At 43.2% G+C, this 15,450-nt stretch overlaps 1 protein-coding gene across 2 annotated transcripts in view; it reads right to left on the bottom strand.

Moving 5' to 3' along the window:
• The window catches only part of MDGA1 (MAM domain containing glycosylphosphatidylinositol anchor 1), a 387,001-nt gene that overhangs the window by 213,838 nt on the left and 157,713 nt on the right, over window positions 1-15,450 (bottom strand). For both annotated transcript variants that reach the window (XM_089529603.1, XM_089529604.1), the window contains exon 4: window positions 4,829-5,025. In XM_089529603.1, the coding sequence (XP_089385729.1) occupies window positions 4,829-5,025 (197 nt within the window). The remainder of the gene's footprint in view (window positions 1-4,828; window positions 5,026-15,450) is intronic.

The following is a 15,450-nucleotide window of genomic DNA, read 5'->3' as shown; positions in this document are numbered from 1 at the left end:
AAACACTGCTAAGAGGTACTCCTTCAAAGAAGCAATATTAACGTACAGCAAATCTGAATCTACAATATTAGGCCATTTAAATTGTCAGATCAGAATATCATCAAACTTTATACTGCAAATGTGAGAATGGACATGTCGAAGAACTGTGGAAAGAACTACAAAATTTTCCTTATACAAAGCAACACGGTATCTGCTTCCATCTGAGAAATTGCTACAAGATGGGATGTACATTTTACCTCTTCTCTGTTATCTTGGAAATGCATAAATAAATAAATAAATAAATAAATAAATAAATAAATAAGTGAAGTTGAAAGCTTTCATGGCCAGCATCTATAGTTTTTTGTGGGTTTTTCAGGCTATGTGGCCATGTTCTAGAAGAGTTTATTCCTGATGTTTCACCAGCATCTGTGGCTGGCATCTTCAGATAATTCAGATAAATAAATAAATAATCTAAGCTATGGGCTATAGATCCATTCTTATTGTGTTCATCCCCAAATTCAGCATCTAGCTTTCATCTATCCACCCGATTCCTCCTCATGTAAGGAAATATAGTTTTAATAAGCTAGGTATTGGAAAATATTAACTAAGAAGGTGCCTAGGGCATACCGCAAAAATCAGTCAGAATTCACAGAAAGACCAGCCTGAGGTTGGCTAATATATGTTCTGGATGAAGCTATCCACAAAGAACTGCCCTTTCTTTTCTCCCTTTAGTTTATTTTCTGATGTTTTTAGTAATCTCCCTGAGAGAAGCACTGAAATTAACTATGGGAGAGCACACAGTACAAAAGCTTAGGATATAATTTTCCAGACCATTCTGGACAACACAACTAGAAGACAGTAAAACCTCCCAGAAAGGATGAGAACTAATTTAAGAAAAGCAAAGTGGTTTAAGAAAGACAACACATGGGAAAGCTTGAGACTCTTTTTATACAATACCATAGGAGAGGGTGGAGACTTTCCTGTTGAAGATTATTTTTGAATTGTGCTTCATAACTAGATATATGAGTACTTTCAAGAAGTAAGCAAGCATATCATTTTCAAAAACAGACAGAGCATTAATGAAACACAGACCATGCAATCAGGAAACAACAGCAGCCTGCTGATATATGATTTCAAAGGTATAATCCAGCCTTACTCAATCTTGTGCATGCCAGATATGATGGACTTCCATCACATCCAGCCAGTTTCTAGGAGATGATGGCAGGAGTAGTTTAATGCATCTGAAGAGTACCATGAGGCATGAGGAATATGCTCTCAGATTAACTATAAGGAGCTTGTTTCTCCTGGGTAGCAAGGCACATGTCACTGTAAAAAATCTACTATGGATAAAATTTTGCTGGGGAATATGGCATGTGCCTTGCCACACCTACATTAACTTTTCACCTGCTCTTCATGCTACATTTTTACCTTTGAAATGACAACACAATTCTAGCCATGTCTGCTGAGAAATTTAAGTTTCATTGAATTCAACAGGGTTTACTCTCAGATGAATATATGATTTCAGTCTTATTTAAAGTAAAAAAATAATCCAGGCTAAAATGTGCCTATCAATTTTGCAGTATTTCTCTGTTTCAAGTAGGAGTATGGTGGAAAGGCCACTGTAGAAGTAAAACAGATTGAAACTACTTTAATTGTCATCTGGCAAGCTTGATCCTGTGGAATCCTGGGATTTGCAGTATGGAGAAGTATTTATCCTGGTCTGTCAGAGAGCTCAGGTGCCTCACCAAACAACAACAACAACAACAACAACAACAACAAAAACCAAACCCAGGATTCTACAGGATTGAGACGAAACAGTTAAAGTGGGGGCAAACTGCTTTATTTCTGCCATATAGATACGCTCCTAAAATAAGGAAATGTAGACCAATATGCTAGTTAAGTGACAGCAAACAGGCAAGAAATACTTTTTTAGTTCAAAGATATTAATCATAAAATTAGTTCAGAAACAGTGAACTCCAGAAGAAACAAAGTAAATATTGGCGAGATACAAACCGCTGCTTTGCGGCGTTCCCCCGCCGGCGCCATTTGCTCCACGAGGGAGCCGTAGCAGCTAAACCGTGCGGCTCCCGCGTGGAGCAAAAAAGAAGCTCCATTTCGGAGCTTCTTTTTGCGGCGCCTCTATGACGTCGAGAGGCGCTGCTGGCGCATTCGCGACGTCATAGGCGCCGCGACACGTCTGGACGCTATGCGTCCAGTACGTAAAGATGGCGGCGCCCATGTGGAAGGGGCGCCGCCATCTTGTACGTATTGTATACGTACTAGGGTTAGGGGGGTGCGGAAGCACCGCCCCTTCCTAACCCTAGTACGTATACAATACGTACTATATGGCGGTGTGTAACCCGCCATTATTTCTAGACTGTGACATGAAACTTAATCAGTCTATTTTTCTCTTGTTAAAAATCCTGTCTAGCTAAATTCCTTAGGGTAATGGCTATGAGACAGCGGTAAGAAAAGAGAGCTTCCCTTCCAGCAAAGGCAGAATTAAGAAGGAATATGTGTTCTTCCTCTGTCTCTTTTTAGGATGGGGGTTATACATTGTTATGGCGGTGGGTTAGGTATTACTCCTTGAACATCAGTAGTGTGTTTCTCACTAGCTCTGTACAAAATTCTGTTCTGCAGTTGCATTTATTTACTCTGCAGATACACTCCCTTTAGGGGAGATGTCACATAGCCCAGTTACTAGTCAAGCAATGTACAATTGGCTTGTATATCAGGAAAGTGAGACATCATTATCATTTCATTTATATCTCACTTTTCTCCCAATATAGATTTTTCTATAATCAACAAATTATGACACTTTGCACTCTCTCCTATCATAACTCTGTACACAGACATATATGTGAAGCAGTGCTGAGTTACATTACAGTGTGAAATAGTGCTTACTGCATGGGGATTCATACATGTTTCAGTAGTGATCAGGAATGCATTTGTGTGTTTAAAACTTATGGGCCAACTGTATTCCTAGAGGTGTCTCAGGATGATGGAGTCATAGTGAGTTACATTCTATTTAAATTACTATAAATGGTCTATATGGGACTGCATTAGAAACGTCTTTGGAAATTCCGGTTTGTCCAAAATGCTGCAGTCAGGTTGTTGGATAGGGCTGATTATAGGGAACATATACATCCCTTCTTACAATATAATTTCACTGGCTACAGGTTCCTTCCTTTAAAGGCACAATTCAAAAGTATAAAATATTATAGTGAAGTTGAAGGCTTTCATGGCCGGCATCCATAGTTTTTTGTGGGTTTTTTGGGCCGAAAAACCCACAAAAAACTATAAAATATTATAGCCTACAAAACTCTATATGATTTATATCCCATCTATCTGAAAGAACATATTCTGACACACAAACCTGCCTGAGACTTGAACTTTTGTGGGAAGGCCCTTGTGAGACACAAGTGCAGAAAGGGCTTTATTGCTGGCAGGTCCCAGCCCTTGGAACTCACTACACAGGGAGGCTAGGTTGGGTTTTCTTATGTCTTCTCTATTTCTGCCAGCAGACACTGACATTTGTATTGAACTGGATGGGTGGTGTGTTTTTCATTTATAGGTGTGCTTTTAAATTATCTTTTGATTTTTTAAAAAAAATGTTTGTATCAATTTTACATGTGTGTCCTATTTTACTGTAAATTATCTTGAGCCTCATTTATGGGAGAAAGGCAGCATATAATCTGAATAAATACAGTAAATGAAAAGTGTCCATGTGGGAGACAGAAACATGATTTCTCTGCAACATTCTACGTGGGTAATGGTGAACTATGAAGAAAATGTCTATTTTCCTCTCCAGCTGCCACTCAACCCACTGAGCCCCCATAAATGCTCTCCCTAGAAAATAACCACACAGAAGACCTCCACCACTGTTCAGATGAAAGAAAAGAATATTACAAGTCCTTTCCTTCCTGTACTTCTCTGGACATCTCCTGAAGAGATCAGAAATGGAGAGCGGCCTGACTAGCCTCCATCCATCTAAAAAGGTGAGATTCTATATGCCTTATATATGCCTTCCTGTGTTCCACCAGTGAGGCATTGTGTTCTTCTGTGTTCCACTGTGTGAGGATGGGGAGAAAGCCTTTTCAGTTATGGCACCCCAATTGTGGAAAGCCCTAGCACCAACTCTGCCTTGATTTAGGCACCAAGAAAAACACCACACAAATGTGTTCACTAAAGCTTTTGGGGTGTAACTTACTTTCTTCAAATGTTTATGCATATGATGTTAAAGTGTTTCAATCTTCGTAACCTGCTTTTAACTTGTCAACCCATTGAACAAGCTTTTAGCCTATTTAAATTGTTTTTATTGTTTTAAATTGTTTAAATTTGCTTATATTGATTTTAATTGTACAGCACTCTGAGATCTTGCAATGTAGGGAGGGATATAAACACAAGTAAACAAAGCAGTGGCTTAGTGGTTAAGACATCAATTCTGACAATCTGAAGATTGGAAGGTTGACAGTTCGATGTCCAAGTACTGCATGATGGAGTGAGCTCCTGTTGCTAGTCCCAGCTTCTGCCAACCTAGCAGTTTGAAAGCATGCAAATGCAAATACATAAATAGGTACCACTTTGGTGGAAAGGTAACAGTGTTCAGTGCAGTCATGCTGGCCACATGACCACAGGAGTCGTCCTCAGACAATGCTGGCTCTTTGGTTTAGGAACAGAGATGAACACCATCCCCTACAGTCGGTTACAACTAGACATTCATGTCAAGGGACTATCTTTACCTTTTTAAACAAATAAACAGTCCTGGTCATTTTGTGTAAGACACTGCCTAGCAGCCTACAGCAAGTTTGTGCCATCATGAAGAGCACACAATGCTTGGATCTCTCACCTGTGTGTACAATGGCTCATAGATATCAACTCCATTGTCCTGGCTGTGGGAAAGAGTTTCAGAACCCCGTCTCCAGATGAAGCGAGCAGGTGGATTGGAGTTGACTGTGCACCGCAAGAAGACTGTCTTCTCCTGGTAGAAACTGCCACGTACATCACTTATAGTCTGGTGGACAGTGAGAACAGGCTCGTCCAAGTCTGTAGGGACAGAAAGGAAGGAAGAGGACCACAGCAGATGTCAGTGAGGATCAAGGCTGGCCCAAGACATTTTGATGCCTATGTCAAGGACAAAATGGTGAATCTCCTACCCAAGCCAGCTGGACCAGCAAATTAATCTGACTTCAACAATTGGAATGGGATAGTTTTTCACTACATATGAGGGGCAGAAGGCTAATTAATGAAATGTAGAACAGGCTGGTGGACTCAAGAGGAATGATTGGGAAATAAAGCTCTCATAGCTCTGTAACTCCCTTCCCAGAGAGGTTAGACTACTATTGTTCCTTGCTATCTTCTCACAGGTGAATAAAGACTTTTTCATTTCAGTAATCCTCTGAGGGCTGACTGCTCAAGTTGAACTGGTCTTGCATAATGGGTTAGGTTTTCTATTTATTGTTTTCTTTTTAATGGTTTATATTTTTAACAAGTTTAATTTTTTGTGTGCTGCTGATTTTTAGCTCAACTTATTTAACAACTGCAAGCTCCCCTGAACTGGGGAAAAGGTGGGATGATTATGATGATTGTGATGCAACAAAAATAATAATAGCTGTTCTCTCAGCATTTATCACCTAATACAGTTACCTCAATCTCCCTGCCAACCATGGTAATGTAGGCCAGGATATCAATGCTCCATGATCGAGGGCAGGGACAGAGAAAGGTCAAAGAAACCCCATTACCACCCAGCCTGCCAACAAAAGCAAGCAGACTGCCAAGGTGATGGATTAGTAAATCACAACTCATGGTCTGCATGTGACCTGAGGGCCTTCAAAAGCCCCTGTACTCTTCCTCCCAATCTGTGGGGTAAGATTTACACACAATTTGTAAATTACTACTCCCTGACACCTACTCAGTCTCCAACCTCACCCTCACAACAAACAAACAAACAAACAACACCATTCAGCTGAGAACACCCAGAAATAAAACCTGGAAATTACTTCTGACTTTTATTTATATGCAGTCTTTCTTCCAAAAGGGACCTAAGGCATCTTACAACAAGGATAAAACCAGATATTTTGACAACTTGGGGGGCAGTGGAGGCTACTGTGGGTATGTAGGGGAGATAATTAGCTGCTCTCAATGTCTGCTCTACAAGAAGAAGGTAGAAATGGGCCTCAGGGCAGGAGCCAGCTTCAGATGACACTGAGAGGATGGGGAAAATCCCACTCTTGACCTTATCTGGTCTGCTGGACTGGACCACACCAGTTTCCCAGATGTGTACCAACAGGTACCTGAAGACAAACAGGATAGTAAAGCAAACAGTTACTTAAAACCATCCAGCTGGGTGGGGTGAAGGTGGGGGTCAATGATAAATTCTAGGGACAATCCAACTGGCAAGGAGGCAACCTGATAAAAGTTGATAGGGTCTCCATCTCTGGAGGCTGGACAGTTAACTGCTGGGGATACTTTAACTGGAGATCATTGATCAGGGGGTTAGACTCAATGGCCCATGAAAACCCTTCCAGTTCTATGATTCCACATGTTAACCTAAAAAGTAACAAGATGGTTGGATCACTAAATCAGGCCCTTCTTGAGGAGGGTTAGGTAACTTCTAGTGAGCTACAGAGCAACTGGTCTTGCCTCTTAAAATGACTAATTCAAAACATGGAGAGGAGGAGGGGGAAAGGGACAACAAGCTTTAAAAAGAAGAAAGTAATATGGTACTGACAAGTGGTGTCACTGGGGGTATGGTACTGGGGCCCGCAGCGGGTGACACCCGGTTGGGCCCGCCCCATGAGCTCTCCCCATGCACCATTCCAGTGCGCATTCCCACTCTTCAGTGCTCCCTGTGCTGTACCTACATATGCTCTCACCCTCCCGCACCATCCCTGCACCTCCCGCTCATCCTTCCCCTGGCATGCCATCCCAGACGGGGTGGTGCACACTCCTTCTCACATCTAGGACAACATGTGGGGAGCATGCGCTGTGGAGTGCAGGAATGACACAGGAGGGTGGGAGCACATGCAGGGAAGCCCTTCCCCTTGCACCGGGTGACATCCAGTTCAGGAACACCACTGGTACTGACAACTGAAAACAGGAGAAGCTTCTTACATTTTGCTGGGTGTTTTCTTAAACACCCACATGGCCTTCCTTCGCTCACAAACCCCACTAAACCTTTAATGTTTTCTATCAACTAATCATACAGACCAATTTTAAAACTTGGGTTTTAAAAAAATCCACATAAAGAAATGGAAGAATTTGCATTTATTCACAAAATGATGAGCTTGTCATTCTCTGAAGTGTCCTTCTAGCTTTAATTATGGCTTCTCACAAGCCAGATCTTCAAGATCAAGTAAACAGAGGAGCAAAGAGCTATGGAATAAAACAGTATAATTCTCACCATCCATTTATGTTCTTGCTCCATTTGATACTCTGCTAATAAGTACAAACAAGACTAGGCCAGATTAATGAAACTTGTCAATGTGTTTCATATGCCCTTCCTTCTAGCCTGCTGGGGTGGGAAGAAGGGAGCCACTGAACTAAGTAGAATGTGAGTCCAGACTTACAGTCAAAGAGCCATGTTCTCTTTTCTTCAAAGTGAAAGTATTAGGAGAGAAAACTAGGGAAAATGCTTCTAGCTGCTCACCTACAAAGACATAAAGACCAACGTCTCCTCCTGTGCTCTAGCCCACCACCCCCTTCTGCCCCTTTTCTTCCACCAAGCTGTTCTGTGGTACTAGGCTTTAAAATACTGCTTTGATATAAACAAGTCTGGAAATCTGGTTTCAAGAGCAGAGATTACTTTCTGCTAAAGCAGACATTTCTCATCAAGGCATGTGCCTGGCCCAAGATATTTGCATATTTTAATGCAGAGCATGTTTTGAAGAGACAATGTTTGTAATGGAAACCAGGATTTGCTTGTCCAATACCAGAACTGTAGTTTAGGCACACAGACAATGCTATTAGGTTGGTGATGACGGGGGAAAAGAGACAGAGATATACACCCAGAGTAAAGATCCTTCTGAAAAAACTTTGTTAGGAGGGGATTTGGCCAACAGATGCTAATACCCACTCCAGCACCTCATTCAGCCTCTGCTAAGCACTTTTTAACAGCATCTTCCTAGATTCCTTCTAAATGCCAGGACAATCTCTTCCTTCTATAAATTGTATGTGTGTGTGTGTGAATTTGCCATGACCCCAGATAGGGGTGGCAGACTCATTTGGAAGGATGATTAAATTCTCCTGAACTGTTATGGTTCAGAATGACATCTTTGCAAGAATGTGCAGAGGGACTCTAGTTTATAATAATGGGAGAATCAAACCTTTGTGCAATAACTAAACTTTCAGATATTATTTTTTCCAGTGCATTTTGACTGTTCAAGTACAAAAATATGCTTCCCATTGGGCTCATCACTATTTCTCTCCTTGAGCTGCCTCTATGTTCTGCTCTTTCTTTTCCCTTCTTCACTGAATTTCCCAGTTAGAGGAACTTCGAGACTGCCCTCTGTTCCACAAACTAAAAAATTAAAAAATTAATCAATGACAATGAAGCAATTGAAAGAGCATTGTTAGGTTTAGACTAACATGCAAACTGGGCTAAAAAAAAAAAGAACTCAACAGAAGTAAATCTCATATCTGCAGTTTGATTCTCTTAGGGCTCATTCCCATTGCAGTTTACTTCGAAGCAGGATTCAGGGCAAATGACTCTCATTCCCATTTGAACCTGCTTCTGATCCTCATTGGATTGATTCCAGGAGGAAAGAAGCGGGGCAAACACAAATAACCCAGGATTACTTGATACTGGCTTTTTGTGGTTCTTTTCACAGGAATTGATCCTGAGGTAAGTCAAATAGGTGGGAACAACAGATTGGAATTGCAGCATTCAGGATGGGCGGGACAAATGGCAGAGGGGTGATTACCATCCCTCCTCAGTTTATGACAGATCCACCATTTCTCCCCACTATGAGTGCTGCCTTTGTACTTTGCAGGAATGTTAAGGAATATTTGGTTGATCGCTTTTGCAACTACTTGCAAAGGCATGTAGTTGCTAAAGCAATCAATCGCATATGTGCTCAGTTTAATTTAAAAAAAATTCTCCTCCATTTCTCTCTTCCCAGGATGCCTCAGAGGTCCCATTTCTCTCCCTCCCTGCTCCCAGAAGACCCCCGTTTGCCTTGCCTTTGCCAGAATCCTCCATTTTTGTCGCTCTCTGCTCCCCTGTTTCTCTCCCTTTTCAGGATGCCCCAGAAGTCCCCCATTTGCTTTGCCTTTGCCAGAGTCCTCTGTTTCTCTCCCTCCTTGCTCCCAGAAGTCCCCCATTTCTCCCTTCTTCCCAGGCCTTCTTCCCCCTCCTCCATCCTCAACTTGGGGGCTTCTCCCTCCCTCCCTCCCTCCTCCAGTCCTGTCATCAAATGATTGACACCCGGAGCACAAATGGGAACAAGAATCATGCCAAAAAACCCACACTTACTCTGGAGTAAGGTAAATTTTGTTTATAGTAGGGACGAGGGACCTTTTGGGATCAATTTCTGACATGCAGCCAAGCCGGATCAAAAATCGAGTCATTCCTCCAATGGGAATGAGCTCTTATTCAATTTTGACATGATATAAGGCAGCTCTAAGATGAATTACCCTTGACACATTTGTCTGGCAAATTTTGATTCCAAATGCTTCTCAGTGTGGCAAGTTCTCATCTTTACCACATTCTGAAGAACTTTAATTTTCTATCGGTCACCAGGATGGAATAATCATTTCTGACCATGTTCTCTGAAGTACAGTATTTCTCTGAACTACAGTAAAACTTGTGCTTGAAGTTGAAAAAGAAAACATAGCTGTAGATCATTAAAATAAAATAAGAATATGATTTGAAACTTTCATTTAGCCAGACTTTTTGTGGCCTGATTCTAACCTAACTACTTTTGGGATCTACTAGGCACTAGAGGTTAGATGATAATAATAATAATAATAATAATAATAATAATAATAATAATGATAAGTTTTATTTATAAACCACTATTCCATGTTGATCAAAGCGGTATACAGGTAAAAATTGCAATATCAAATACAAAATACAGGATAAAAATTGCAATACATAAATAAAACTTCAATAAAAACATTTCAAAATACAGATTAAAACCATACATCAAATCCAGGCCAGCTAAATGTGTTCAATAATGCTGTACATATAGGGGCAGGGGGGGTCATATATCATCAAGGAGCATCGGGGAAGGCTTGCCGAAACAGGAAGGTCTTAAGTCTCTTTTTAAAGAGATCCAGGGAGGTGGCGGAGTGGAGTTCCTCAGGAAGGGTGTTCCAGATCCCAGGGGCCGAGATAGAAAAGGCCCTTTGTGAGGTTGATACATATCTTGTTATCGGGATCCTCAACAGATTCTTCCCAGACGACCTGAGTATGCGGGGCGGACTATATGGGGAGAGGCGGTCCTCCAAGTACCCTGGGCCCAAGCCATTTAGGGCTTTATAGGTTATAACCAACACCTTGTATTGTGCCTGGAAGCGAACAGGCAGCCAATGGAGATCATGCACAATCGGTGTTATATGGTCGGCCCTGGGACGTCCAGTGACCAACCTAGCTGCCATATTCTGCACTAGCTGAAGCTTCCGGTTTGGTACAAGGGTAGCCCCATGTAGAGCGCATTACAGAAATCCAACCAAGAGGTTACCAGAGCATGTACCACTGTTTCAAGGTCCTCCCGGCCTAGGTAGGGTCGCAGCTGGCGTATCAGCCGAAGCTGGTAACAGGTGCTTCTGACCGTCGCATCCACCTGAGAAGTCAGCTGGAGCGATGAGTCCAAAAGCACCCCCAAACTGCGAACTGAGTCCTTCAGGGGGAGCGTGACCCCATTCAGGACAGGTAGACAAATTTCACCACCCGGACCAGGCAAGCCTATCACTAGTACTTCCGTTTTCTGTGGATTCAAGCTGAGTTTGTTTTTCCTCATCCAGCCCATTACCAACTCCAAGCAGGCATTTAGAGGAGAGATGCCATCCCTAGTTACTGCATCAGTCGGGGACACAGAGAAGCATATTTGGGTGTCATCAGCGTACTGATAACACCGCGCCCCGTGTCTCTGGATGATCTCTCCCAGCGGTTTCATGTAAATGTTAAATAGCATGGACGACAGAATAGCTCCTTGAGGGACACCAGATGTAAGTGCCTTCTTATTGGAGCAAACGTCCCCCAGCTGCACCATCTGGAATCTACCCGAGAGGTAGGAACGGAACCACTGGAGCGCAGTGCCCCCGATACCTAACTCCCTCAGGCGTTCCAGAAGGATACCATGGTCAATGGTATCGAAAGCCACTGAGATGTCCAAAAGCACTAACAGGGACATGCTTCCCCTGTCCATGCCCAGACGGAGATCATCAACTAAGGTGACCATGGCAGTCTCAACTCCATAGCCCGCCTGGAAGCCGTTTTGAAATGGATCTAGAAAATCTGTTTCTTTCAAGATCCCTTGAAGCTGGAAAGCAACTGCTCTCTCGATCACCTTCCCTAAAAAAGGCAGCAGCGAAACAGGCCGATAATTATTCCGAATCAGGGGGTCCAGGGAGGACTTTTTTAGCAGAGGTTTTACTACTGCTGATTTTAAACTCGATGGAAAACGCCTCTCCCTGAAGGATGAATTAATTATACAGCATAACATAGAGGTTACCACCGTTCGCCGCCAGCCATAAAGGACAGGGATCGAGAGAGCATGTTGTCTTCCTAACACTTCGAAGAATCTTGTCCACTTCCTCGGTACTCACAAACTCAAAATGATCCTGTCTAATGGAGTCCACGGAAGCTCTGGAAACCTCTCTTATAGGATCTGAAGAAATACTGGCGTCGAGATCAGCCCTTAGCCAAGAGATTTTATCTGCGAAGAAGTTGTATTCGTCACAGCAGGCTTTAGATGGTTCTAAAATAGGGTTCAGGGAGGGGGGCAGTTGTGTTAGCTCCCTCACTACCCTGAACAGCTCTGCCGGACGCGACTCCATGGATGCAATACGTGCAGCATAAAATGAATGTTTAGCTGCACTTATTGCCACTCCGTAAGCCTTCAAAAGAGACTCAAGGAGTGCCTTGTCGGCTAAGTGATGATGTCTTCGCCAGTTGCGCTCTAGTCCTTAGGGTTAAATTTTCTGTGTGGGTTATTCTAGATAACCAATGAGATCTCTTCCAATTCTTCAATTCCAGTTCAATAGTATGATGGCATCTATTTTTCTGTTCCTCCCTGCCACTTGCTGATTTGCACATATGACTGTCAAACCCACCCACTCAAACCGAAGAAGCCTGGTGGGACTCTACTCACCATTCTGTTGGGTTCTCCAATGAAGTCTGTGAAAACCACAGCAGTTCCCCTCCTCCCAGAGCTCTGAAGGTGTCGATGAAAATTTTCACACTGATGTTTATCATGGGTGAAGAGCTGGTAAAGCACCGGTAAAATGTTCCTGAAGTGTGAGGGTGTGAAAGCCCATCGCACTTCTAAAATGTTAGTGAAGCATCCCCTCACTTGTACCGCCCTTGCATCATTCGCAGAATAGCCATTTCCTATTAATGGGAACTTTGTGTTAATAGGAAATAGCTGTTTCGCAAATGAAGGGGACGCTTCACTGTTTTATAAGCACAGCGGGCTTTCACACCCTCAGGCTTCAGGAACATTTTACTGGCGCTTTACTGGTGCTTAACCCACAGTGTGAAAATTTTCCTAAATTGACACAGACAATGCCATCTCTTTTTCTTGTTTTCTAACAGGTCTGTGGGACATTTCTGGGAGCCCAGGAGGTACCTGTGATGTTCTTTGTCACTTTCTGCAAGTTGGCTGTTCTTTCCAGATCAACCTCATCATATTACCACTGCAGGTGGAATAATCTAAGGCCTGGTTCTCAAACTGTGGGATGGGACCCCTTGGGGGGCATAAGAGTTGCTCAAGGGTGTGTCAGATAGAGACTTGGAAGCCCTGATCCTCCACTTCCCAAACCTTTTCTGTACTGGACGGGAAGAGCTAGGCAAGGAGGGTGCTTGGAGCCTCCACCACAGGGAGAAGGAAGGAGGGGGGGCAGGAGAGCTATTCCCCTATAAAATGTTAACATATGAATCTACATGATTATGTGGATGAAAATAAATACACTAAACAAACAAAATATTTTTATTCATATACTATGTCAAGTGGGGTTCACAGCATCTGCATGTAGATGGAAAGGGGGTCCTAAGGTAAAAGGTTTGAAGTCCAAAACAAACTGCAGAAATAATCCAGTTTGAGACTGCTTTAACTGCCCTGGCTCAGTGCTAAAGAATCCTGGGAACTGTAGTTTTGTGAGACATTTAGCCTTCTCTGCCAGAGCACACTAGTGCCACAATAAACTACAGTTCCCAGGATTACCTAGCACCAAGCAGTCTCAAACTGGATTATTTCTGAAGCGTGTTTTGGACTTGAGAATCACTGATGTAAGGATTACATTTCTGTAGTTGTTGCATCATCACCACCACCACCACCATCACTCAAAGTTGTAGTCCTTGAATAGAGAGTTTCCAGGAAAGAATTATTTGTAGCCATCTTCCCTTCCCATAGTATAAGATTTATAATTTGTAAAGTGCCTTCATGGTATATTGGTGGAAAATTGCTAGTACCCCCACATCGATAGCCTGAAAAACACTAATTTACATCATCTTCTAATATTTGTAAAGTGCTTTCAAGTGTTCAAAGTGCTTCACACCTATCACTTACTAGATGGACACACGCCTGCCATAATAAAGATTTCAGTGAAGATTAATTCAGCTCACAGTTGGTGACTTGCCAATTGATACAACCATGTGGGTTGTTTCAATATCAACATAACTTTTTAATGTCCCTTCCTTCCATCTGGTTTCCCTTTCCCTTCCTCCTGACATGGAAAGTCTCCAAGCAGCAGCTTCCCTGATTAATGCTGGTATCTAGGGACTTTGTGTTAGTGACAGCAATTTTGTGTTAGATCCCCAGTACACCTGCTTTGCTGGCAGCAGTTGAATCACAACAGCAGACTGCCTGGCTTTTCCCTTTAGGGATTTATGGGAAACTTTGAAAACAGATCTGGGTGGCTAAATGGCCACATGTGACCTGACTGGCAAACTGAGAGGGGTCTAGGAGTCTACAAGCAACTGTGGTTGTCTTTTTCAAGTGCTTTGCCTTCAGGCTCAGGACAGTCACAAGCAAGATACCAGGTTCAGGCATCTATTGGCCTGTACTCCCTCTAGGTGCTAACAGTGATCTGATCTGACAGTCACGTGGACAAGATCCTTGGAAATGTGAAGAAGACGACATGTCCCCTCAATCCCTGCCCATCATGGCTGGCCGTCCACGGGGGTGATGCCTTGATGCCATTTCTTAGAGATGTCATCAATACATCCCTTAGGGATGGTTGTGTTCCAACATGCTTAAAAGAGGCGGTTGTTAGACCGCTCCTGCAAAAACTTTCCCTGGACCCCCTGTATCCCATCTGCCATTTTTGAGCAAGGTGATCAAGAGGGCTGTTGCCCTTCAACTCCAAGTCATCTTGGATGAAACCGATTATCTAGACCCATTTCAAACCGGCTTCAGGACGGGATATGGGGTGGAGACTGCCATGGTTGCTCTGGCTGACAATCTTCGTCTGGGCATTGACAGAGGAAACGTGACCCTGTTGGTGCTTCTAGACCTCTCAGCGGTCTTCGATACAATAGATCATGACATCATCTTGGAACACGTGGGAGAGTTAGGAATTGGTGGCACTGCACTCCAGTGGTTCCGGTCCTTCCTCTCGGGTAGATTCCAGAGGGTGATGCTCGGGGACAGTCACTCCTCAAAAACGGAGCTTAAATGTGGCGTCCCTCAAGGCGCCATACTGTCCCCGATGCTATTCAACATTTATATGAAGCCGCTGGGAGAAATCATTTGCAGACATAGGGCAGGGTGTTATCAATACACTGATGACACCCAAATATATTTCTCCATGTCCCGATCAGCAGCTATGACAACAGATGGCATTTCTCCCCTCAATCAGTGTCTTGAAGCGGTAATGGGCTGGATGAGGAAAAACAAACTCAGGCTGAATCCAGACAAAATGGAGGTACTTACAGTAGGTGCCCCCAACCCAGGTATAGGGTTGCAATCTCCAGTCCTAGATGGGGTCACGCTCTCCACAAAGGACTGTGTTCGCAGTCTGGGGGTGCTCCTAGATCCGTTGCTTCACAAGAGAAATCAGGTGAATGCGACAATCAGGAGCGCCTGTTATCAGCTTTGGCTGATACGCCAGCTGCGCCCTTTCCTGGAAGTAAAGGACCTAGAAACTGTTGTACATTCACTGGTAACTTCACGACTTGATTTCTGTAATGCGCTCTGCATGGGGCTACCCTTGTGCCTAGTCTGGAAACTTCAACTAGTGCAAAATATGGCAGCCAGGCTGGTCGCCGGAAAAACTAGGAGTGACTGAATAACACCCGTCCTAAAATCT

This window comes from Sceloporus occidentalis, unplaced genomic scaffold (genome assembly GCF_023333645.1).
Source record: "Sceloporus occidentalis isolate IW3139 unplaced genomic scaffold, rSceOcc1.0.p SCAF_6, whole genome shotgun sequence".
In the NCBI taxonomy this organism is placed as follows: domain Eukaryota; kingdom Metazoa; phylum Chordata; class Lepidosauria; order Squamata; family Phrynosomatidae; genus Sceloporus; species Sceloporus occidentalis.
This window is presented reverse-complemented; position numbering and strand designations above follow the sequence as displayed.